The sequence below is a fragment of the Sycon ciliatum genome, chromosome 2, assembly GCF_964019385.1.
Source record: "Sycon ciliatum chromosome 2, ocSycCili1.1, whole genome shotgun sequence".
Lineage (NCBI taxonomy): Eukaryota > Metazoa > Porifera > Calcarea > Leucosolenida > Sycettidae > Sycon > Sycon ciliatum.
This window is the reverse complement of record NC_088644.1, coordinates 16,335,689-16,359,110: the sequence shown is the minus strand read 5'-3', so window position 1 is coordinate 16,359,110 and position 23,422 is coordinate 16,335,689. Positions and strand designations below refer to the sequence as shown.

General features: G+C 45.5%; 2 protein-coding genes and 2 long non-coding RNA genes across 4 annotated transcripts; 1 reads left to right on the top strand and 3 right to left on the bottom strand.

Annotated features, from left to right (window-relative positions):
- Nucleotides 1-1,401: 1,401 nt before the first annotated feature.
- Nucleotides 1,402-2,994, bottom strand: LOC135810414 (uncharacterized). The gene has a single exon (XM_065323907.1). It carries the CDS (start codon nucleotides 2,992-2,994, stop codon nucleotides 1,402-1,404), a length of 1,593 nt encoding a protein of 530 aa, XP_065179979.1.
- Nucleotides 2,995-12,182: 9,188 nt separating this feature from the next.
- LOC135808935 (cytochrome P450 4F6-like) lies at nucleotides 12,183-14,332 on the bottom strand. The gene has a single exon (XM_065322187.1). The coding sequence runs from the start codon at nucleotides 14,132-14,134 to the stop codon at nucleotides 12,626-12,628; it is 1,509 nt and encodes a 502-aa protein (XP_065178259.1). The 5' UTR covers nucleotides 14,135-14,332; the 3' UTR covers nucleotides 12,183-12,625.
- A 6,469-nt stretch (nucleotides 14,333-20,801) lies between these two features.
- LOC135810759 (uncharacterized) lies at nucleotides 20,802-22,185 on the top strand. Its single transcript, XR_010552369.1, has 2 exons — nucleotides 20,802-21,198; nucleotides 21,801-22,185. It is a non-coding gene; the product is annotated as an uncharacterized LOC135810759 (long non-coding RNA).
- On the bottom strand, nucleotides 21,273-23,120 carry LOC135810760 (uncharacterized). Its single transcript, XR_010552370.1, has 2 exons — nucleotides 22,740-23,120; nucleotides 21,273-22,006 (listed from the first exon to the last, which is right to left on the bottom strand). It is a non-coding gene; the product is annotated as an uncharacterized LOC135810760 (long non-coding RNA).
- Between the last annotated feature and the right edge of the window lie 302 nt (nucleotides 23,121-23,422).

Genomic DNA, 23,422 nt, shown 5'->3' with positions numbered 1-23,422 from the left:
TATACATGTATAAATAAAAAAACCTGACATCTTAATTTTCAATCATTTCTCAAAGAGTCATTGTCAAGTCACAAGTAATTGTTGTCTTCATCCTTGTTATTACTTTGGTGAAGAAGAAGAAGAAGAAGAAGAAGAAGAAGAAGAAGAAGATGATGATGAACATGATTGTGGTCTATTTTGAAAGGTCATGATGAGGACGGACATTGTCCAATGGGTACGCTGATGCGGTGTGCTGCGCGGTTAGGAATCGCAACCTCGCTGACGAACATGGTGGAACCTTTCAATGGAGACCTGGATATGACCAAGCAGTTGTTGAAAGTCACCCCATAACCAACTTGATCTGGATTGCTGCCAAGGACATGGCTTCCTGCGGGCGGAAAGAACTACTTGATGTAGTGAAGCTGTTGTTTCCAATTGATCCAACCCCTGATGGGACAGCCCCTAGTACTGCTACTGACAAGTCTGACATTGCTCAACGCTACCTCATGAAGAACCTATCCTGCGTGTTCAAGAAGGTGAAGAGCACCCCTTCCAGTAACAACATTAGTATGATCATCGTGTTGGTTGCAATGCTCATTCTCTTGTGCGAAGAAGTGTCGCTGAGAGGATACGGTCATGAACTGCACTGCACTCTAGTTGAGTTCTTTTATCAAGAACTGCATGCTATTGACGTGGTGCACTACAAGCGTTGTCAGCAAACCCAGTCAACATTCACGAATTTTGGAATTCCACAAATGCTCTCATTGATAACTATTATGTCTATCCTCGCCTGTCTCACTTTGAGCTACATGTATATTATTGGAGATGTACACACACACACACACACACACACACACATACAGGCTACACACCCAATTGGACTGAAGAGGTGTTCGTCGTGAATAGAGTTCTACCCACCCAACCACCCACCTACAACATTCGAGATCTCATGAACGAGCCTATTCAGGGCAGTTTCTACGAACATCAACTGCAGAAAACCAAGGAAAACCAAGTTCCGCGTGGAGAAAATCCTGCGCAAACGCCCCGGACAGTCTCTGGTCAAGTGGAAAGGCTACCCGGACAAGTTCAACTCCTGGATTGACAACGGACAATTGAGCAAGCTCTAGCTGCCGACAAGAGCAATCTTATTCTTATTATCATCATCAACATCAACATCAAACATTGCCATCATCGTAAACATCATCAACTGTGCAATTGCATTTCACGCAATTATGTTTAGCTATATTAAAAGTCTAGTTAAGTTATGGAGAAAACAAAATTATGTAGTATGTAGAAAAATAATAACATCAACATCATCATCATCATCATCAAGATCAAGATCAGTAACTCATTAGACAAATGGAATTGATATGGTACAGGGTGTGACTAATAATTGTGATTGTCAACCACAACCATCATTGTTCAGTCATCCAGCAGTGCGATGCGGTGGTGCCCATGTGCAAGTGTGCTGACACCGTCCGTTCGGATGTATCGTTTGCTGTCGAACGGCGACAAAGACGACTTGGTCATCGTCTCGGTGAAGATACGATGCGAATGGCTGCGCAGGGTGGTCATTGCGTGTGACATCCTCGTCCTGTCGACCAGACACTGACGGTAGTCCGCGATCGTGAATCTTCTCGTCACCGCTCTCTTGACGCCCTTTGCACGCTGACCACTCTCCTCGCCATCGTACGCGTACATTTTGGATCTGAGCGCCACGAACTCTGTCATGAGCTTCCCTCCGAGCTCGTCCTTAAATTTACCTACAACCTTCTTATTACTCTCGCTGTACAGAGGACTGTCGGGGCTAAAGTTGCTGGTGTCGTACTGATCGGCCATACTCTTCATGTCCGCATAGAGGTCCTCCGTGCGGAACAGCAGCACCAGCGAGTCCGTGTCTGTGTACAGCAGGCTCATGCGGTCTCCGTAGCGTGGCTGGAGCTCGTCATAGTAAAATCTGTACATGAGCTCCTTGCTCAGCTCCAGGATGCTCATGCCAACGTACACCGGCTTGTTGAGGTGGACCGCAAGCTTCCTGTTCTCGACGCCCACAAGCCCGTTGTCGAAGAGGACATGGCGGACGTAGGTGGACTTAGCCACAGCTGTGAGAATGGCATCTTCCTCGTCTTCCACACGCAGCAGTCTAATGGAGATCCTTCTTCTCACATTCTCCATTGTCTTCCCAAACACAGCGTTATTCATTAATTTGAAGAAGTCCTTCTCGAAATCGTTCTTCGCCTTCTTCCGAAGCTCCGTGTTCAGCTGGATGTAGGGCTTCATCCACGGAGCTTGGCGGAAACTGAGCACGCGGTGTACAGCATCGATCCTCAGACCTAGACGACTGTACAGCCTGAGGTTACGGTAGTGTGCTACGTAGCGCTGCTTCGGCATGAGGTTCGGGACCAGTTTCGGAGCACTCAGTCCGGAGACAGGATCTGCTGCAATCAAGTCGCGCTGGTATGGCGACATCATACTCTCGGTGATGGTTACACGCTCCGGTGCGGGTGGGTAGTCGTTCAGGCGATCGTGGAACTCTGTGGGCACTGACAGATCACACTCCACCATGTACCCAGTGTCTGCGTCATCTGGCTGGGTGAGGATCTTCTGCAGGAGTTCGTCACTGGGGGCACACCACTGGAATTTTGATGTCGGCAAGTGCTGCGACATGGCCCAGCCGTACAGGTTGTTCGCGTCGAGGTATTGAAGATATGTTGACGCCTGCTCAGGGTCGTGTGAGCTCATGTACTTGTTGTTCGCCCTGGCGTGGCGGTGTGACGCCATTGTAACACCGCCAAGAAGACCGCGCTCGACGAACAGATGCATGTCCACGTCGTCCAGCAGAGTGAGCGAGATTCCTGTATGTTTCAGAAGGGCGTCCCACGCGAATCCAGGCAGGGTGTAGTAGTGTGTCGGGTCCAAATCGTACGTGGCCATTGCAGTGCATCTAAATTTCTCAAACACATCTGCAAGAAGGTGCACATCGGTCTTCAGGTAGAGATCATGGTAGTCGCCCATGTCGCTGCAGCCGAATGCAGTCCACACACGCTGGGCATGGCACACAGTCAAACACCCAGGAAGAACAAGTGCACGCTGTCATTCACTTCCAACCCACTCCATGCCAATCAAGCCGTACTGAGAATGGACGATACCATCACAGGCGTGTACAGAAACTACAACATTTATGATTCATTCCGTTTTCTTTACCAAGTGTATTGATAAATTATAATAAAATGTTTTTAATGAATAACGTCATGTATTATGATGATGATGATGATTTGAGTGTGTGTGTGTGTGTGTTGTTGTTGTTGTTGTTGTTGTTTATTTATTTTATATCGCATGGCAAACGGGCAGTTCTGCCCAATATTATGAAAGCGATGACAACCAGTAAGAAGAGTGTGTGTGTGTGTGTGTGTGTGTGTGTGTGTGTGTGTCCACATGTCAAATAATATAGCTCAAAGTGAGGGAGGCAAGGATAGACATAATAGTAATCAATGGGAGCATTTGTGGAATTCCACAATTCGTGAATGTTGACTGAGTTTGCTGACAACGCTTGTAGTGCACCACGTCAAGAGCATGCAGTTCTCGATCGAAGAACTCAACTAGAGTGCAGTGCAGCTCATGATCGTATCCTCTCAGCGACACTTCTTCACACAAGAGAATGAGCATTGCAACCAACACGATGATCATACTAATGTTGTTACTGGAAGGGGTGCTCTTCACCTTCTTGAACACGCAGGATAGGTTCTTCATGAGGTGGCGTTGAGCAATGTCCGACTTGCCAGTAGCAGTACTAGGCGTACTTCCATCAGGGCTTGGATCAACTGGAAACAGCAGCTTCACTACATCAAGTAGTTCTTTCCGCCCGCAGCAAGCCATGTCCTTGGCAGCAATCCAGATCAAGTTGGTTATGGGGTGACTTTCAACAACTGCTTGGTCATATCCATGGTCTCCATTGAAAGGTTCCACCAGGTTTGTCAGCGAGGTTGCGATTCCTAACCGCGCAGCACAACGCATCAGCGCACCCATTGGACAATGGCCGTCCTCACCATGATCTTTCAAAATAGACCACATGTTCATGATCTTCTTCTTCTTGTTGTTGTTGTTGTTGTTTTTCTTCTTCTTCTTCTTCTTCTTCTTCTTCTTCTTCTTCTTCTTCTTCTTCTTCTTCTTCTTCTTCTTCTTCTTCTTCTTCTTCTTCTTCTTCTTCTTCTTCTTCTTCTTCTTCTTCTTCTTCTTCTTCTTCTTCTTCTTCACCAAAGTAATAGCAAGGATGAAGACAACAACAACAATTACTTGTGACTTGGCAAGGATGCTTTGCGAAATGATGGAAAATTAAGATGTCAGGGGTTTTATACAGCGGCAACGGTACCCTTCATCATCATCTTCCTCGCCCTACACATGGCACTTGAGAAACGGTACAGCGCACATTTCATCTCCGCAGGAATTAATTCCACACGAGGTTCACAGCACCCGTAAGATTGGATTAGTCTTTGCATCAGTTCCTTCTCCTCAGAATTAAACTCTCGGATATTCTGCTTAAACTTCTTCAGCTGAAAAGGGGTAAGAGGTTTTGTACGGATTAGAAGTTGGCGGAGCCAGGCTTTCGAAAATTGCTGCGGTTTGCAACTCATTAGCTTGCTGGATCGTGTATAGTTGTAATTATTACTATGTTTGTGTGTGTGTGTGTGTGTGTGTGTGTGTGTGTCTCTACCAATCAGAGTAAGGATCATCATCACCATAATTATGATAAGTGTTTTTTTTTGTTTTTTTTACTTTTTTTTTACTTTTTTAAATAAGAGTGATCATCACGGCGAATATTTCAATGTGTTTGAAATTATTTTTAAGGCAAAAAAAAAAAACAATGTGCTCTGAGAAATACTAGTGTGACAATTATCGAATATTGCTGTGCATGTCACAAATAATGTTTTGCTTTACATTATGATGGGCATGAACATATACACAAAAATAATAAAATATAAAAAAAAAAAGAAAACAATTACTAGTACACACTACGTCAGGGTTATGAATAATGAGAGAGAGAGAGAGAGTTAGGAAAATAGTTCACGGATGGCATCATCATCATCCTCATTCACATCTGCTGCATTAGACAAACTCCACTTCTCGCGGAAGGTTGTTGCCAATCCAGAAGTTACGTCACTGGGAATGTTGAGAACATCACTGTCCTCCTCAGCGATGAAGTCCCGAACAGCCATTTTGGTTTGATGGACGCGTGCCACGGGCAGCACTCCAACGGTGAACTTGTACAGGCCGTCCTCCTTACGCCAAGATGCAGTTGCAGGGTAGACTACGTACTCGGCGTTCTTGTTCAGACGGAATGCCTTGATGGGCACAGCGCTTGTCCCCTTGACATATATCTCAGTAGTGTTGACAGTGTCACTTCCATCACAGCCAGGCTCTGCATTGTCCTCCACGTCGTCGTCGTCGTCACACTCATCATCATCATCAGCATCCTTATCAGATTTGCTGGGGAAGAAGTTTGTAGACACTCGGTGAACCCTAGACGAGGACATTGCTCTTCTAGCTGATGGAGATGTCTTCATAATACCTGTGATGACTTCGGCGATATCTTTCCTGATCTCAACTACAACTTGACTGAACTTAGATTTACGAGCTTTCCCCATTACCTTGAAGCCAGCTACAGCCCCCTCGGTGTAGTGGTGGGAGGTTCCAGGATTCAACTGCGGGTAGAATTTACCGCGAGTCTTATGCTTCGACTGAAGACCAGCCTCAACGCCATTGGCAATAACGAGGGCTGAGTTGTACATCCTCACAGGAAAGATTTCTCAAATGTTTATTTTCTTTAACAGTGATTTAAAAGAGATAAAGGTTGTGTTAACAGCGAGAAGACAGAGAGCAACTCTTACAAAGCTTTCTAGGAAATGAAAAAGGATGTTCACGTACGTGTTTATATACATGTAGACCACAGTACTCTACAACACATGCTTACCACACACCTCCTAAAATACCCCCCTATGACATCCGTAGAGCTAGTTCTAATTAGCCTGGGAATACCTAGAAGGTTCCAGAACACATTCCCAGACAGTGACTCTTATCAACAACCAAACCCACCACTTTAAAAGCACTTATGTCGCCGAGAGGCACTTCAAACACCACTTAGTCATTAATCCAATTAAATATGACACCTGGCCCACTTCAAAACCACTTCAGATCTCAAGTGGCCACTTCATTACCACTTATCCAATTAAAAGGTCAAGTGGCCACTTAATTAACAACCACAGAGTTCAAGTACCCATTCACAAAAGGTCAAAGGTCGACTTTGCACCAACACCCGCTCGGTCACTACTACTAACACATGTACCTGTAAGGTCATATATTTGAAAAGGAGAGGAAGTTAATGATTGCAATTCCATAGACATATGGGCCACTGTCTAGTGGCATGAATCATGATCGATTCTTCCTTATAGCACTTAGTATTAGAAGTCAAACACACATAGCCACAAATGCTCACATAAAGGGTTCAGAGAACCGAATACAGACATGAAAGCAGATGAGCAGACAGATCAACATGCAGGCCGTTGTGCTTTGGAACACGTTTTATCTTTTATATTTATTACAATATCTCAAGACTCGGTTGAAACACCGGCAAAAAATGTTAAGACAGTGGGTGATTGCCAACCACGGGCCTAGGGTCTAGCGGACAATGCTCCGAAAATGTTCGTATAATGCTAACCACAATGCTCCAAAAACTGCCTTATAATGCTGATTATAATGCTTCAGCAAGGGATATAATGCTCTTGGTTTGGGACAAAAATAGAAGAAAGTCTGCACGTTGTCAAACTTCCAGAAAATTATGTATATCGTCGATCTGCCTCTGAAGCTGCCACATTATCTCTCACGAGCTCCACCACTTCTTAGCACTATAAGACATGATTGCTTCTCCATTGACTGCTCTCCATGGGCCAACTTTGATGCAGGGTTGTGGCAGAATAGTTTATGTATCCAATATTTCCCCTAATTATCCATGTACAGTAGTGAGAGATGAAGCCATTATTGCTGAGGTAGTCATTCAGTGTTGGAGCCTCAAGGTGAACGAAGCTAAAACAGAATGGATCCATATCTCGTCCACAACCACCACATGGAAAAAGTCCAAGCAACTAGGATCGCTGCTCGGTGAAGAAGAAGACATGAACCATCTAATCGACAAGGCATCCAAGGCATTCGGCCAACTTTACAGCGTATGGCTTAGACGGAGCAACATATCCGAGTCTCGTCGCCTCCGGCTATACAACGCCCTCATTGTACCCATCCTCCTGTACAACTGTGAGGTATGGGGCCTTACTGCAGCAAGCCTCTCAACAATTGATGTCTTCCACAGGAGACAGCTCCGAGCTATAATCGGTATCCGCCACCCGGACCACATCTCTAACGAGAACTTGTATGCAAGGTGCCAAGCGGAGCCAATGTCAGAGACGATCCAGCGCAGACGCAGAAGGATGCTGGGTCATGTGTTGCACATGCCAGAAGACACCCCCGCAAGCAAAACCATGTCCTGCTACTTTGCTGCGGACGCCACCGCGCATCGTGGAAGGCCAAAGACAATGCTGCCAACAGTATCCATCAAGGACACTGCCCAAGCTGGCGTCATGATGAAGTCCGCCAATAGCCTACGTCAGTCCAGATGTCTCGCAATGGATAAGATCAAATGGAAAGGACTATTTCAGAAACACATACCCTATTTACCGCGGTACTCAATGTGAGACAGAAGCGGAACAGGCATACAATTTTCATTGATATGTCTTATTACGCGCGATGTATTATTATTATTTTTATTACCGTTTGTCTCTTTCCCTCAAACCAGTTAGTATTATTATTATTATTATTATTATTATTTCAAAATTTTGAAGGACGCTTCACGCAGCTTCATTATACTTGAATTGTTTGCAGGCAACCTGCCTACACTCAAGAGAGCACTGCATTTCACACAAATCCATTGGTATCGTTACAACGTTTCGGTCTTTATGACCATCATCAGGAATGAAGTGGACATGGAAAGAACAGCAGTATAAAAGAAGGAGGCAAGCAAGCAAAGCGCGGTACATAGTGACAGCGCGCGTAGAGAAGTGCAAAGCACGTCATGGCGGGTGTGCATTACTACATATACATGACAACACAAGCACAAACGGCGAGGAAAGTAGATACTGCGCTACAGCAGTGATAACAGCCCAGTTCCAGTCTCACACCACCAGTGAGGTGTCTAGAGCCCCGCGCCACTCGCAGTAAGGTGGTGTTATAGCAGATCCCAGCCACTGTTATTGTTAATTTCCGGGGATCGCTCCCTGATATTGATGGCCTCCCGGATCCTCCTCCTGGGGCGGTCACGCTCAGAACCGAGAACCCGGATACCTGAGAAAGCCGTTGCTCCCAATGGCAATGGGTCAGATGCATGCTTGGCCGCGAAATGCTCACCCAGCGCGGTGCCGCTCACTGTGTTGCGTGCGTCGTCGTTGTGTTCTTTTGTCCTGGTAGCGAGGCTGCGGTACGTCTCTCCGACATATTTATCACCACATTTGCACTCGAGGTGGTATACAACATTTCGCTCCGTGCATGCCCCTGAACCGGACATGCAGGCGACACAAGCAGCTTTGGGCCGCCCCCGTTTACGGGGCCTGGACGGGTCTACATACCTGCGGCATGGTGGTTTGCGGAGGGCAGACGTGCAAATCATAGAACTTAGACGGCGGTTCCTGTAAATCAGCTGGGCATTTATCTTGTACTTCCGGAGTAATTTATGAATTTTGTTGTGGATATACTCGGTGTGAAACGGTAGGTTGAGGGTGACACGGTATTCATTCTGCACTCTGACACGTCGGGGGCGCATAGCTCGTTCCCGTGCCGAAACTATAACTGACTCTGGGAAGTTGTTGAATTTTAGGATGTTGGTTACTTTTTCTTCACTTCTTTTTTAGGGTGTCGGCATCGGAGGATAGGCGGACGGCACGCAGGAACTCAGAGGAAGCAATTGCTTTCTTTTGCTGGTTGGGAACTGACGAGTTGTAGTCTGATACCAGTCCGCTGTGACATGGCTTGCGGTATAGTTCATAGGATATAGATCCATCTGGTGAGACATGGACGGTCGTGTCCATGAAATTGATTGAGCCAGTCAACTCCGTGGATTGGTGAGTGAATTTAATATTAGGATCGGCATTATTGAAGTGATCTAGGAAACTCTGCAGAAGTTCCGGACCGAGGTTCCACACAATGAAAACATCATCGATGTAGCGCTTGTACAGAACTGGGCTGGCAGGGGCACTACGCAAGAGCGAACTCTCTAGGTCATGCATGTACAGGATGGCAAAGGGGGGCGCTAGGTTATTGCCCATAGCCACACCATCCTTCTGGTGGTACACCAATTTCATGGACACGACCGTCCATGTCTCACCAGATGGATCTATATCCTATGAACTATACCGCAAGCCATGTCACAGCGGACTGGTATCAGACTACAACTCGTCAGTTCCCAACCAGCAAAAGAAAGCAATTGCTTCCTCTGAGTTCCTGCGTGCTGTCCGCCTATCCTCCGATGCCGACACCCTAAAAAGAAGTGAAGAAAAAGTAACCAACATCCTAAAATTCAACAACTTCCCAGAGTCAGTTATAGTTTCGGCACGTGAACGAGCTATGCGCCCCCGACGTGTCAGAGTGCAGAATGAATACCGTGTCACCCTCAACCTACCGTTTCACACCGAGTATATCCACAACAAAATTCATAAATTACTCCGGAAGTACAAGATAAATGCCCAGCTGATTTACAGGAACCGCCGTCTAAGTTCTATGATTTGCACGTCTGCCCTCCGCAAACCACCATGCCGCAGGTATGTAGACCCGTCCAGGCCCCGTAAACGGGGGCGGCCCAAAGCTGCTTGTGTCGCCTGCATGTCCGGTTCAGGGGCATGCACGGAGCGAAATGTTGTATACCACCTCGAGTGCAAATGTGGTGATAAATATGTCGGAGAGACGTACCGCAGCCTCGCTACCAGGACAAAAGAACACAACGACGACGCACGCAACACAGTGAGCGGCACCGCGCTGGGTGAGCATTTCGCGGCCAAGCATGCATCTGACCCATTGCCATTGGGAGCAACGGCTTTCTCAGGTATCCGGGTTCTCGGTTCTGAGCGTGACCGCCCCAGGAGGAGGATCCGGGAGGCCATCAATATCAGGGAGCGATCCCCGGAAATTAACAATAACAGTGGCTGGGATCTGCTATAACACCACCTTACTGCGAGTGGCGCGGGGCTCTAGACACCTCACTGGTGGTGTGAGACTGGAACTGGGCTGTTATCACTGCTGTAGCGCAGTATCTACTTTCCTCGCCGTTTGTGCTTGTGTTGTCATGTATATGTAGTAATGCACACCCGCCATGACGTGCTTTGCACTTCTCTACGCGCGCTGTCACTATGTACCGCGCTTTGCTTGCTTGCCTCCTTCTTTTATATTATTATTATTATTATTATTGCCAAACCCACCAGGACTCGAAACTGGGACCCTGCTTGTCATGAGCAATGTTCTAACCACTGAGCTATGGGACCAGGCTGAACCTAGAAGGCGCTGACAAGTTTTTCACTCCAAAGGCAGCTCACAACACGTGCCACACATACTGATGGCACTTGGGTCTTTCTCCCTCCCCCAGGGGACCAACCATGGTCAGTTTCTGGACCCTACCAGAAGTGAAAGAAAAGTGATTTAAAATAGTCCTGGTGGGTCTGGCGGTTTTTTTCTCTTTTCAGGCAGTTCACTTCTCCAACTGATCCTTTGCATTTGAAATTCTCCCAATCCGTTCAAAAATTAATCACTTTCTTTCACTTCTGGTAGGTTCCAGAAACTGACCGTGGTTGGTCCCCTGGGGGAGGGAGAAAGACCCAAGTGCCATCAGTATGTGTGGCACGTGTTGTGAGCTGCCTTTGGAGTGAAAAACTTGTCAGCGCCTTCTAGGTTCAGCCTGGTCTCATAGCTCAGTGGTTAGAACATTGCTCATGACAAGCAGGGTCCCAGGTTCGAGTCCTGGTGGGTCTGGCGGTTTTTTCTCTTTTCAGGCAGTTCACTTCCCTAACTGATCCTTTGTATTTGAAGTTCTCCCAATCCGTTCAAAAATTATTATTATTATTATTCATTGTTGGGATGAAGTTTATCTTGGCAACTAGTATTCTGCCTGCAGACAAGCTGTCACTGCTTCCACTCTGTGAATAATGTCTTCATCTGAAACGCCAGACGTGAGGCCAGCTCCTGAGAGGCGATCTCAGATGGAGATCCCTCCCATTTGCGGAAATCCTGAAAACACGTGGTCAGAAGTTATTTTGCCACTCTGCATCCTTTGCTTGGCCTCTCATCTTCTCCTTGAGATCCGGGTGAGTGGACGTATGGTTTGCCACAATATTCTTCCTTTCCGATAGCATTTGACTGTAGGCCTGGCATTACAGCCGTCCACAACTAACTGTACGTGCTTCATCAGGAAAGTAAGACAGGCGCTGCTGAGCGCTCCAATCGACTTGGTACTGAGTCCAGGAGATATTCTAGTTCTTTTCAAGCCTCCTGAGCTGGACTTTTTTGGAACGAGCTCTTTCTGTTTATAGCCGCTCTTTCATCCTGGTCCAAATTTAGCAATGCATCAGTGTCGCCTTCTGTATCGCTAGAGATGCTATCGCCAGAGCCTCTGGCACAACGAGAAAACTCTTCTTCGTCTGTTTGATATTCACTTCGCGTATGTCTCCTCCATAGCTCTCCATTAGTCTAAAAGTAAAGGAAACGTCGTAAATCATTTCTCCAGGTTTGTGTCACTTGAACTGCCTCGGCCGATCGGCGCGGCGGCCTTGGTTGGGCATGCTTCACAAGTGGCTTGTATACATTTACCTAGCTACATCGCTACAATCAAAACGTTTTTATGTAGCAATAATGTAGCATTAGTGTGAAAGGTGTTACGTGTCTACACAATCACAAAGTCATGCGCCTGCAATAGTGCTCGAATGCCCAGAATGGGCAGAGCGTAGCACAGAAGAGGTACACAAAAGGAAGTAAAATAGGGCTGTTTCGTTGTTACTCAGAGTTTCATGGCAAAACCCAATCATCAGACAACATCATTCTCATGATCATGATTGTAGCCGATTGTTGCCAAAAACCTGGGATTTCCCGATAGAATCCACTATGAAACACGTTCAACACGCCGCTCAAACCTCACATAATGCTCGTTTTGTTCCTTTCTAATGCTCCATAATGCTCTGATGCTCGGATAGTCTTATAATGCCAAATATAATGCCGGCATTTATCCAGTGGACCCTAACCACGGCCATACATAAAGTAAGAGGTAAAACCAGAGAGGAGCAAAATCAACAGCAACAACAACTCTTATCTCTTATTGGCCACTGGCTATCGTGAGAATAAAGATTTGAAACTCTGTAAAGAAAGAGAATGTCAAATAAAAACAGTGAAAAGCAACAGAGACGCAAAGGACATGTGGATAATGAGCTACTTATGTCGTAGTAAATAAGGGGCGGCAAGGATCTTGAACAGGCGGAGTGAGATCATATCCTTAACTTCCCTGGGCAGAGTGAGCCAAGCAGAAAAAGCAATAAAGAGAGGGGAGCGCAAAAGAGTGGATAAGTTACACTGCTTACAGAGCTTCCAGCTCAAATTTGATGCTTGGCTCTGCACGAGACACCGTTTTTGGCACCCATTTGGGCTTCTCCTGATCCGGACGTCTTGGTAGAATACGGAAATTGAGCAATACGGATGTCAGCAGCACTTTGATTTCGTTGATTGAAAACATTTTCCCAATGCAAATGCGTGCACCAATCCCGAGTGGGAAGAACGAATTCAATGGCCGTGATGCTATCTGCTCGCGAGAGAAGCGACTTGGATCAAACACCTCTGGATCCTTCCAAACCTCAGGGTTGAAATGGAGAGCGAAAAGCATCACTTGAACTGGAGTATTCGCTGGAAGAACATAACCTCCGATCTCAGTCTCCCGATCAATGCTGCGTATCAGCGCATAGAAAATAGAGGCATGCCGGAGCGTTTCGTTGATAAACTGCATGAGGTACTCCATTTTTGATAACAGCTCAATGGTGACATTCTCCAAGCCGGAATTACCAAGCACGGTCTCGATTTCCTGGCGACATCTCTCCTGAATATCTTGGTGTTCCTGTAGATAGTACACTGCCCACTGCATGGCTGTTGATGATGTGTCATGACCCGCTTCCAGGAATGTTTTCACATGGTCACGGATCTCAGCATCGCTGAAGCCATGGCCGTCTTCATCTCTGGCGTTGATGATTGCATCCAGCATAGTCTCATTCCTGTCCATATCGTCATCAACTCTAGCTTCTTTGTTGGCCAGGACTGTTCGCCTATCGCTCACAACTCGATTGGCAAACTCGTCTGCATGGCTCAGAAGTCGCTTGTACTCTTTCCCTTCAGCCGTGAGATAGTAGAGAAAGTTATTGTGCTTAGTCGGGGTTCTCAATCTAGTTACTGACATGATCGACAATTGCTTCAGTGCTTGTTTGAAAGTCTCCACTGGACTTGATTCATTGTTATCCCAAGAATCCACCTCTACTCCCATGCCAGTGCGCATGATGATGTCAAACGTTACAAGATGGAAAACATGCTCCGCGTCGAGCAACTCTCCCGCTTCACAGCGTGCCTTCAGTTGCTCAACCATGGTTTTAGCAACGATCGTGAAGTCTCCGATATATCTGCGCAGCATGATACCTCCGAACAATGGAGACAGGAGCTTGCGGTCTCTTTTCCAGCGCATACCCGAACTAGTTGTTAAGCCTTCGCCAAGAAATTCTTTGAAGAAATCAAATAGGTACGAGAACTTTGGTGGGTCAACAGCTAGCAGTTGGGAAAACGTCTCTGGATGCCAAATGCAGATCATTGGGATTGGTCCTCTTTGGATGCGACAGATCTTCGGCTTTCTATTCACCCACGACAAGAGTTGCGAGCGATGCTTGGTCAGATCTTTGGAGAAATGGCCGTGGAATCCGTCAGGCTTATCCGGCTCCGGCACCAAGGCCATCAAACGCCGCCGTAGCGTCCACAATGAATACAGTTTTCTGCCGATTGCAAACGCCGCTGCAGTGAGAACTGCCAGTACAATACGTAACAGAATAGCCATCTTTCACCTCTCCTCCTCTCCACCTTCTCTTCTGACCTCTGTATATCGCCGTTCTCAGAAGCCGCGGTCTACAGACTGGCTCCGAACTATCGTTTCACTTTTTTGAGGTTGCACGAGTCAGATAGGATTCAAACACCTTTCATTATAATGTGATCACGCTCCGTCAACAAGATCCATCCCAGGCCCCTCCCAACTAACGGGTAGATGCTGTTCAAAAACGCGGTCTGTTCAGAGTACAGTCCGAGGACAAGAGAGGTGATGCGGTTACATGTATTCGAAGCATGCGTTGGTGCATCATGCTATGACCATTGATGACTGGCCTCCAACTCCATGTTTTACGACAAGTAGCAGTTAGAGGTCTCCCATAACCACAGTCGGATGACAAATAAGACACGATACCAGTAACTGTCCAGCATTATACCATACTTATGTCAACAGGGTGGGCACGTTTCACTGCTGGTCTGAATAGTGACAGATATCATGACATGGATCGTGTATTGTAGATTACAGCACTTGGAGATCTACGAGAGCGGCAGCATTGGCAGCAGACAGCGTGGACAGGCACTGAGCTGAGATCTCACTCGGTAAAATATACAAAGACGCCAATCATTGCTGAGAGCTGAAGCCAAGGAGACTGGAGGGACTACGTGCTTCCCGTTATCGTGTGCCTGCTTGCTTGGTACCTACTTCTAAGTACTGCCTATAAAATGGATTCCAGCGTACAAAACGTCTTTAGTCCAGCTAGCAACATAATGTTCTACCAACAAAAGGCCAAATTCCCATGTAAACATGGACCAGGATCTTGTCGAAGACTTCTACTTCCGTACCAGGCTATTCCTCAGGTACCAGTTCATTTCACATTCAAACTTGAGTATATGCTGAGAACGTTTGTGCTTCAGGGGTAACAAAACTTATAGTACTCTCCTGGCCAAATATATCACAAGGCATACATTATGTGTAATATCATACATATTGCATCTCTAAAAGGTTTTAGGCTTTAAAAAGCCTTTTGCACCCGGGTACTAAATCCACAGGTTCTAGCCTCGGCACGCACTGCCACACGCAATAGTCCGTGTATGCATTAATTTAAAGTTATCAAAGTTCACTCAATTAAAACACACGCTCTGTTTCCAGCGCTATACATTCGTGAACATCTTTCAGCAGTGTGAGCAATGATGCACATGGATGGCTGAGAACATGCCCTGAACTTGTCTCCTCCAAACTAACTTAGACTACAATCTGATGTACAGTCATGCGGGTCAGCACGGAGAGCCACAGGCCAGGGAGAAGATAAGAGCACAACAGAGATCAGGAATGACAGGAGGCGAAATACCAGGAGAGAGCCGCATAGAGCAACAGAGATCGAAAAAGGTATCATAATTGTAGAACCAATGAAATGTATGGATTAATAGCATCACAAAGGTGGAAACGTGCACAAATATGTGAATGTTCATGAAGTTGAAAGAGTTGATTCCGGGAAAGTCTGAAGACAAATTGACTGCCATCGCTTCGACTTGAGCCAGGGACCCTCGCAAAATAAGTTATGGCCAGTGATGCTCAACTATGCCTATGGCCGTGTTCCCAGCAGCCCAGTTAGAGGTCTCTCATAACCGGGTCTCTCATAACCTTAGGTTACGATTGCTTGGTCACATTCCCAAATGGGAATCACTTGGAATCACTCGGAATTATTCTCGCCCATTTGGTTGGTCACAAAAGTGCGTTAGGTTGGTCCCATTCCAGAATGGGAATCGCTGAGAATGATTCTTTTTGGAAAATGATCATTCCACCTCACATGCTGGAATGAGCATTCTCATTCCGGAATCAAAAATGATAATGGTTGCCACGAGCTAAACAATGTACCATCAGGTTCAAGTGCCTCAAATCATGCACTCAGAAGTTCCTCGACTCTCTCAAGGGAACTAGAGTCAGGTAAAAGAGAAGAGAGACGCCGTTCCACAACGACATCATGGAATTGTTATGTCAAGTGATTCCTAGTTGATTCTGGCGCATTTGTTTGGTCAGGTGATTCTTACCCATTCCCATTCCAGAATGGTTGTCATTTACATTCTGAAAATGCCCAACCAAACGCAACCTAAATATGCTCACCCCTCATGTTCATCCACACTAGCCCTTTCCCAAAGGTGCTCGCCCTTTTTGGCCCTTTTTGGAAAAGCCCGTTTCTTTCGCACTTTGTTGCGTTTTTTGGTGAATATCGCCCTTTTTGACCTTTTTTAGCTGAAAAAGTGCTAAAATCTGCTTGCTCGTGCATGCGATCACAGTTTCCGAGTGCTCGATGGGCCTTGGCACGCCGCTTTTTTGAGGTAAGGGGCAACAAGTTGGTGAAGCTTGTACCCGGTGTACACAATGCTGTAAAAAGTGGGTTTTTTGAACTTTACTTCCTGTTTTGCCTTTTGTGGAGTCGTGGACCCATAAATGGAAGAGTGCGTATTCATTTCTCAGCTTGGGTTCATATCTGAACATGTATCATGTCATGGCTATGCTTCACTGAAAAAGGAGCACTTTTTGCCTGTTTTCATTGAAAAAGAGCACTTTTTCAGCATATTTTGAGGGACGCGGAAAGCACTAAGTGCGAATTAAAAGAGCACCTTTGGGAAAGGGCTAATCCACACAATCATCCTACAGAATTTCGGACACAATTTCGCGCTCATTATAAACAGCATATATTTGCCTGCACAAGTCGCTTCACTAGTATATACATGTAAATCAAGGATCATTTTCACTGTTAGGAGATCTCCCCGGTAGGCTATGCCTTTGGGAAATCCTTTAAAAAATAAATTTAAATACTTAAAAAGTCGGCGTGGAGAAAGCAATTTTATTAGTGCAATTAAGAGTATAAGCGATGCAGACATTGCCAGACAACAACGAGTTCATGGACATTTTTAAGGATTTTTATGTTATTCAAAATCGATTTTCGTGTTCCGCTCATCAGTGAATAGTATCGGAACTGAGGGTACTGTGTACAAAAAATAGAACATTTTATAACAGCATAATTACAGTACCCTCAGTTCCGTTACTATTCACTGATGAGCGGAACACGAAAATCGATTTTGAATAACATAAAAATCCTTAAAAAATTCCATGAACTCGTTGTTGTCTGGCCATATCTGCATCGATTATACTCTTAATTGCACTAATAAAATTTAAATACACACGTACTTTGAAGTACATTCATGAAACTAATGCAGTCGAAAAACGAAAAAAACGAAAAAATCCATTCTTTCTTCAATTCCATTCATTTAAAATTCAATATATCTCAGGGATGTTGATTCCTTGTATAGGTTCTTCATAATATAATTACCCTCTTTATTACTACAACGCGTAGGGCGTGCCATGGCAGCCAAGGATTGTGGCAAACACTTGGAGCGCCGTCTTGGGTTATGGAAGGATGGAAATCTTATCGAGCTCCTCCATGAGGGCGACACGATCCAGCGCGGCTTAATGGGTAGGACTGGTCATGGGGGTCGTTTTGATGATGATCAATAGGCACCGGCGGATTATGCTCGCGAAATCAAGGAATTATGCTTTCATGGATTCTCGCATTATGCTCGTAAAATCCTCATCATTATGCTTTCGCACCCGGGAATATTATATTCACTTTGTTCTACTTATGGAGCCTCAAAGTTCGGGAAATTGTGCCTTTTTTCGTACTTGCAAGTTGCAAGTGGCCATACGTACAACAAAATACATGTACATGTACATGAGTATCCCCATACCAAGGTGTCCATGCATGTAAGAGGTCAACATGGAAAAGAGAAAACAATAATAACTATGATCTCGTGTCGACTTCTCCATGTATGCGATACGATCGAGTCTCTTCTGTCTTGTGCGATGTTTTCGCTCGCTTCCAATGTTGCCTAGTGCATGCATTTCGATAGGAGTGACTGGTGGTACTTCTTTGGTGGAAGGTGAGCTCATGAGGTCGTGCTGCAGTCTGCTCGTCACGGAGTCCTGAGCTACTTCGAAGCACATCACACGTCGGCAGTACAGTCGAGTCATGTACCTCTGGATTTTTTACACCGGTTTTGCACGAATCACATGGACCATTCAGCTGGGAAAGTGGTCCGGCCATGGCCGGACCAGCCTGACCGGTTACGACGGCCCTGATTCGCTGTTCATGAAGATAACATCGAGGGCCTCAGACAAGGACACACTTGACAGGTTACGAGCCATCGGCACTGTCAACAATTTTTCAAATTCTAAATACTTTCTCAATCGGCGCATTCGAGTTTATACTCAAATGTGGCCGGTTCTTCACGGGAGCGGCGCGAATCGACTGCGACAAATCTCACCCACTCCATTGTGAGGCTGCTCCAGTTCGTCATCGCCACCTGTGTGATCAACAATGCCTCGAGTAACAGTATTTTCAAACTTTTCATTACAATTTCAAATGCGTCAGCGGTATCGCTAGCCATTGGCGGACTATGCTCGGCCAATCGTCAAATTATGCTTTTGATTATGCCACAATTATGCCAACAAGTATGCTGAATTATGCTCGGTTCCACTATGTATTCACGCTGTACATAGAGGATTGAGAAACCACGCATATACACACGTACACGGCCATGCCCTAAGCATAATTTTTGTCTAAACCGAAAGATTATGCCGACCTTACACTTTAGAATCCGTATAATTATTATGCCGGAGCATAATGTTTTGACGAAATCCCAAGATTATGCCAATATTATGCCGGCATAATCCGCCAAGGGCTATGACAAGGAGTCGTAACTGGGGTATTAAAAAAAAAAAACATCTGCAGGCTTTCTGACAAAGCTGTATTATGCCCTAAGCATAATTTTTTGCCTAAACCGAAAGATTAAGGCGACCTTACACGTTGTTCGTTTGTTTGTTTGTTCGTATTCTTTATTTCGAGTGGGAAGTCCAAAACAGGCCCTAGCCTAATAACAATGGTCCCACTAGTGAGGGAATGCTGTATATCTGTGCATAAGGATCAGTGAGTGTAACAGCAACTAGTAGGGAAAGAAAAAGAGAGAAGAAAAACAACTCAAAACAGGAGTTGCGACTTGCATAGGGAGAAAATAACGTAACGGCCAGTGCATACAGCATTTGTAAAAAGGCTTATTTATCTGGAAAGCAAAAAGGCAAGAGCCATTGACTTTAAAGCGATTGCGTTTTCTTTCTTGCCTGACCGCAGCGGGGAGCTGGTTCCATAAGATGGTCCCAGCATAGGTAACACGTTTGGCAAGATATGCAGCAAGATATGCAGCAAGATATGCAGCAAGATATGCAGTTGGGCTGGCTGGGACAATCAGTAAATTGCTGTGCCCACCACGAGTTTGAGTGGAATTACTGCGGCTGAAAAAGTTAGCGAACAACATGCTGATGTTAGAAGAGTCATGGAGACAACGCCAGATAAAAACCAGGTGCATGTTGGCGTATGTGGTCAATGTTTGGATGTTCATGCGTGTAAGAATATTGCTTGTGGGTGTCCCGGGAGGTACCCGACAGACTGTGCGTACCGCACGCTTGAAGAGCCCATTAAGCCGTCTACTTTGATACGCCGTGAGAAATGGTAAGTAAGCAGAAGCGGCATACATAAAGTGTGATAAAATGAAAGAACGAAAATAGGCTATGCGACATTGAAAAGGCAGGAACGTAGCGTATCGTCTGAGCACGCCAACTTTCGACGCGACGCCCCGTGCAACGTGGTCGACCATGGTGTTCCAGCTCATGTCCGCATCAAAGTGGAGACCTAAATATTTCGCAGAGCGAACAGTTGGCAGAGGCAGTCCATTACATTGCACTTGCAAGTCAAATGTTTGAGATTGTACTGGCGATATCGACATGATCTGTGTCTTCGTTTCATTCAAGATGAGACCGCGGTTCCTAAGCCAATCGGCGAGGTGCTGGACAGCACTTGAGAGATTTTGGGACACCTCATCCGTGCTCATGCTGCTGGATCTAATTGAGATATCGTCCGCAAACTGCAGGGTCGCAACGTTGTAAGGGGACAGCTCTTTCACAATGTCACGGACGTAGAGAACAAACAACAGGGGCCCGAGAACTGACCCCTGTGGTACTCCGGAGAAGCTGGTGTATGGTGAGCTCTGTACCTGACCGACTTTGACATACTGTGTCCGATCTGAGAGGTAGTCTGCAATCCGCATATTATGCCGGAGCATAATATTTTGACGAAATCCCAAGATTCCCAAGATTATGCCAAATATTATGCCGGCATAATCCGCCAAGGGCTAGGTATCGCCATGAATTTAGCCAACATCGACCTCGCTGTCATCCTCAGAAAAGTAAAAAGGATCACACTGTTCATCCTCACTATCGCTGCTCAAAAAGATAATGCCGAGGGCCTCAGACAAGGAGACACCTGACAGGTTACGTGCCATCGGCACTCTCAACAAATTAACAAGTATAAATAATTAGTTTCAAATTCCAAATAATTTCTCGATCGGCGCATTATTTTGAGTATCTCTTAAAGGGAAACTGAACGCCAAAAATAAGTATGGCTTATCCGAACTGATTCCGATGAGCTATGTCTCGAGCCGATCAGAGAAGAGGAACCGTGTCAAATTTCATAAATAACACCTTCCATATTTGGAAATTGGGCTTGATGACGTGCGTACTGCTTAGCTGTCACCATACTGTGCATGCTCAGCAGTGTAATTGAATGGAAGAAAACAATTACTTTGATGTTTTGCAGCTCTATTTCGTTCCCTGACGGTAACCAAATCTAGATGTAGGAATCTGTTGAGCAGGAGAGTAACACATGTCTTCCCGAAGGCTATCCAGGCTGCAGTGGTGATGAAGAAGACACGATCATCTCCCCGAGATCGATTGTAGCGAATTGGAAAACTCATGGTGAATTTGCTTCCACTCCAAGGCAATGTCGAGGTATGAAGGGTGCTTGTACTGCCTTCCAAAGTGAAGAGGAGATGAACATGGCTTTGCATAGCTGTTGTTCTATGCCAAGTTGGCAACTTACCTACTCTTGCTGGTACCGTAGTGGCATAATTGCAAATTTCGTGGACGAACAACTCGAGTCACTAGTGGCTAGTGAGCCACACTAACAGGTGAGATTTTTCAATTTGACAAAATTTGTTTTTGTTTGAGAACTGACAGTGGCAGTCATTTGACTCAGTAGGTGTCTCTCTGCTGCTTCTTTCCCTTCATCGGTAGGGTTGTGCTTGAAGTAAAAATAAATAGAAAATGTGGAACAAAAATCTGATCATGTAATTCGAATTTCAACTTCAAAGTATGTGTACATCAAATCAGAAAGATTTCAAGGTGGTGCTGTGCATTGAAAAAGACTGGGAGCTGGCAGCAATGGAAAGGGTAGAAACGAAACCAGTAATGTAGAGTATTCATAAGGTAGAGGGAGATGAAAACGGGAGAAGAGTATTGAGCATTTCAGTTCGAAGTAGTGTCAATAGACAGCATCGTGTTGCATACATGTACGTTGTGAATATTGTGTGAATCTAATAATTGGCGAAGGGTAGTGATTAGGCAGAGTATTGTTACAATACAAGGTACTTTGTGAGCAGATAGCAATCAATATCACGACATGGTTTAGACAGGAACTCATATAAATGTCACGAAATTGATAATCCAAAATTATAATATTATCCCCTGAGTAGTATTTTTTATTATGGTGTTCTCCTGTGTTAACATGCAGAGCCTTGACGTTGCTGGACGAGTGACAATATAAATTCCATAAACATGTAGCTCATGATGTGGGATGACTGCCGTATCGCATTGCCAACGCAAACCCATCCTGTGTCAGTGCAGCCATCCAGCAACTTGAACTCCCCGGACCAGATGCCGCTGCAGCTGAACACCATGCCGATGGAAAGCCAGGAGTTGATAGGGAAGCATTCTGGTCTGCACAGTACAAGGCAAAGAACAATTATGAATTATAACGCATTGTAATCCTTCCCACACTTCTTTGTAAAACCAAACAAACAGTGCCATTATCACAACACTTGATCAAGCATCTTGATGGACGTATTTTCCATTCTGCTGCCCCAGCATCTGCACCAGGAAGACCATGTACACGTACACGTATCTTGTGTGTGTGTTCGTGCGTGTGTGTTTGCCGTGTATCCGTCTGTGCATCCGTGTGTGTGTGTGGGGGGGGGGGGGGGGGTACACGCACATGTGTATGGGTAGGAGTGTGTGTGTGTGTGGGGGGGGGGGGGGGGTACACGCACATGTGTATGGATGTGCGCGCTGCATGCATGTGTCTGTGGGATGGGGTGGGAGTGCACGCACATGTGTACATGTGTGTGCGCAATATAGCATGTGCGTATGTGTTCGTTGAACACAGGGCCCTAGGGTGTCCTAGCGATCCTCCTGATTTCATAAACTAAATACTTAGTGATCATTGTGATTTCATGTGCTTTGAAGTTGAAATTCGCAACACATGTACTGATGCTTGATTAGATTTATGTTCCATATGTTCTATTTATTTTATTTTACTTCAAGCACTTGTACTATTCAAGCACAATCCTACCAATGAAGGGAAAGAAGCAGCAGAGAGACACCTACTGGGTCAAATGACTGCCACTGTCAGTTCTCAAACAAAAACAATTTTTGTCAAATTGAAAAATCTCACCTGTTAGTGTTGCTCACTAGCCACTAGTGACTAGAGTTGTTCGTCCACGAAATTTGCAATATGCCACTACGGTACCAGCAAGAGTAGGTAAGTTGGCATAGAACAACAGCTATGCAAAGCCATGTTCATCTCCTCTTCACTTTGGAAGGCAGTACAAGCACCCTTCATACCTCGACATTGCCTTGGAGTGGAAGCAAATTCACCATGAGTTTTCCAATTCGCTACAATCGATCTCGGGGTGATGATCGTGTCTTCTTCATCACCACTGCAGCCTGGACAGCCTTCGTGAAACCATGTGTCACTCTCCTGCTCAACAGATTCCTACATCTAGATTTGGTTACCGTCAGGGAACGAAATAGAGCTGCAAAACATCAAAGTAATTGTTTTCTTCCATTCAATTACACTGCTGAGCATGCACAGTATGGTGACAGCTAAGCAGTACGCACGTCATCAAGCCCAATTTCCAAATATGGAAGGTGTTATTTATGAAATTTGACACGGTTCCTCTTCTCTGATCGGCTCGAGACATAGCTCATCGGAATCAGTGCCCAATTCTCCTTCGGATAGGCCATACTTATTTTTGGCGTTCAGTTTCCCTTTAATTTGCTGGTCAAAAATCCTATAATTATATAGGATTTGAAAATGTGTGCCTTTTATGCCGTTGTTATTGGTCATCACGACCA

Bases quoted from the DNA above. Each gene is read 5' to 3' on its own strand.
- LOC135808935 (XM_065322187.1), bottom strand. From the start codon at position 14,134: ATGGCTATTCTGTTACGTATTGTACTGGCAGTTCTCACTGCAGCGGCG.
- LOC135810414 (XM_065323907.1), bottom strand. From the start codon at position 2,994: ATGGGCGACTACCATGATCTCTACCTGAAGACCGATGTGCACCTTCTT.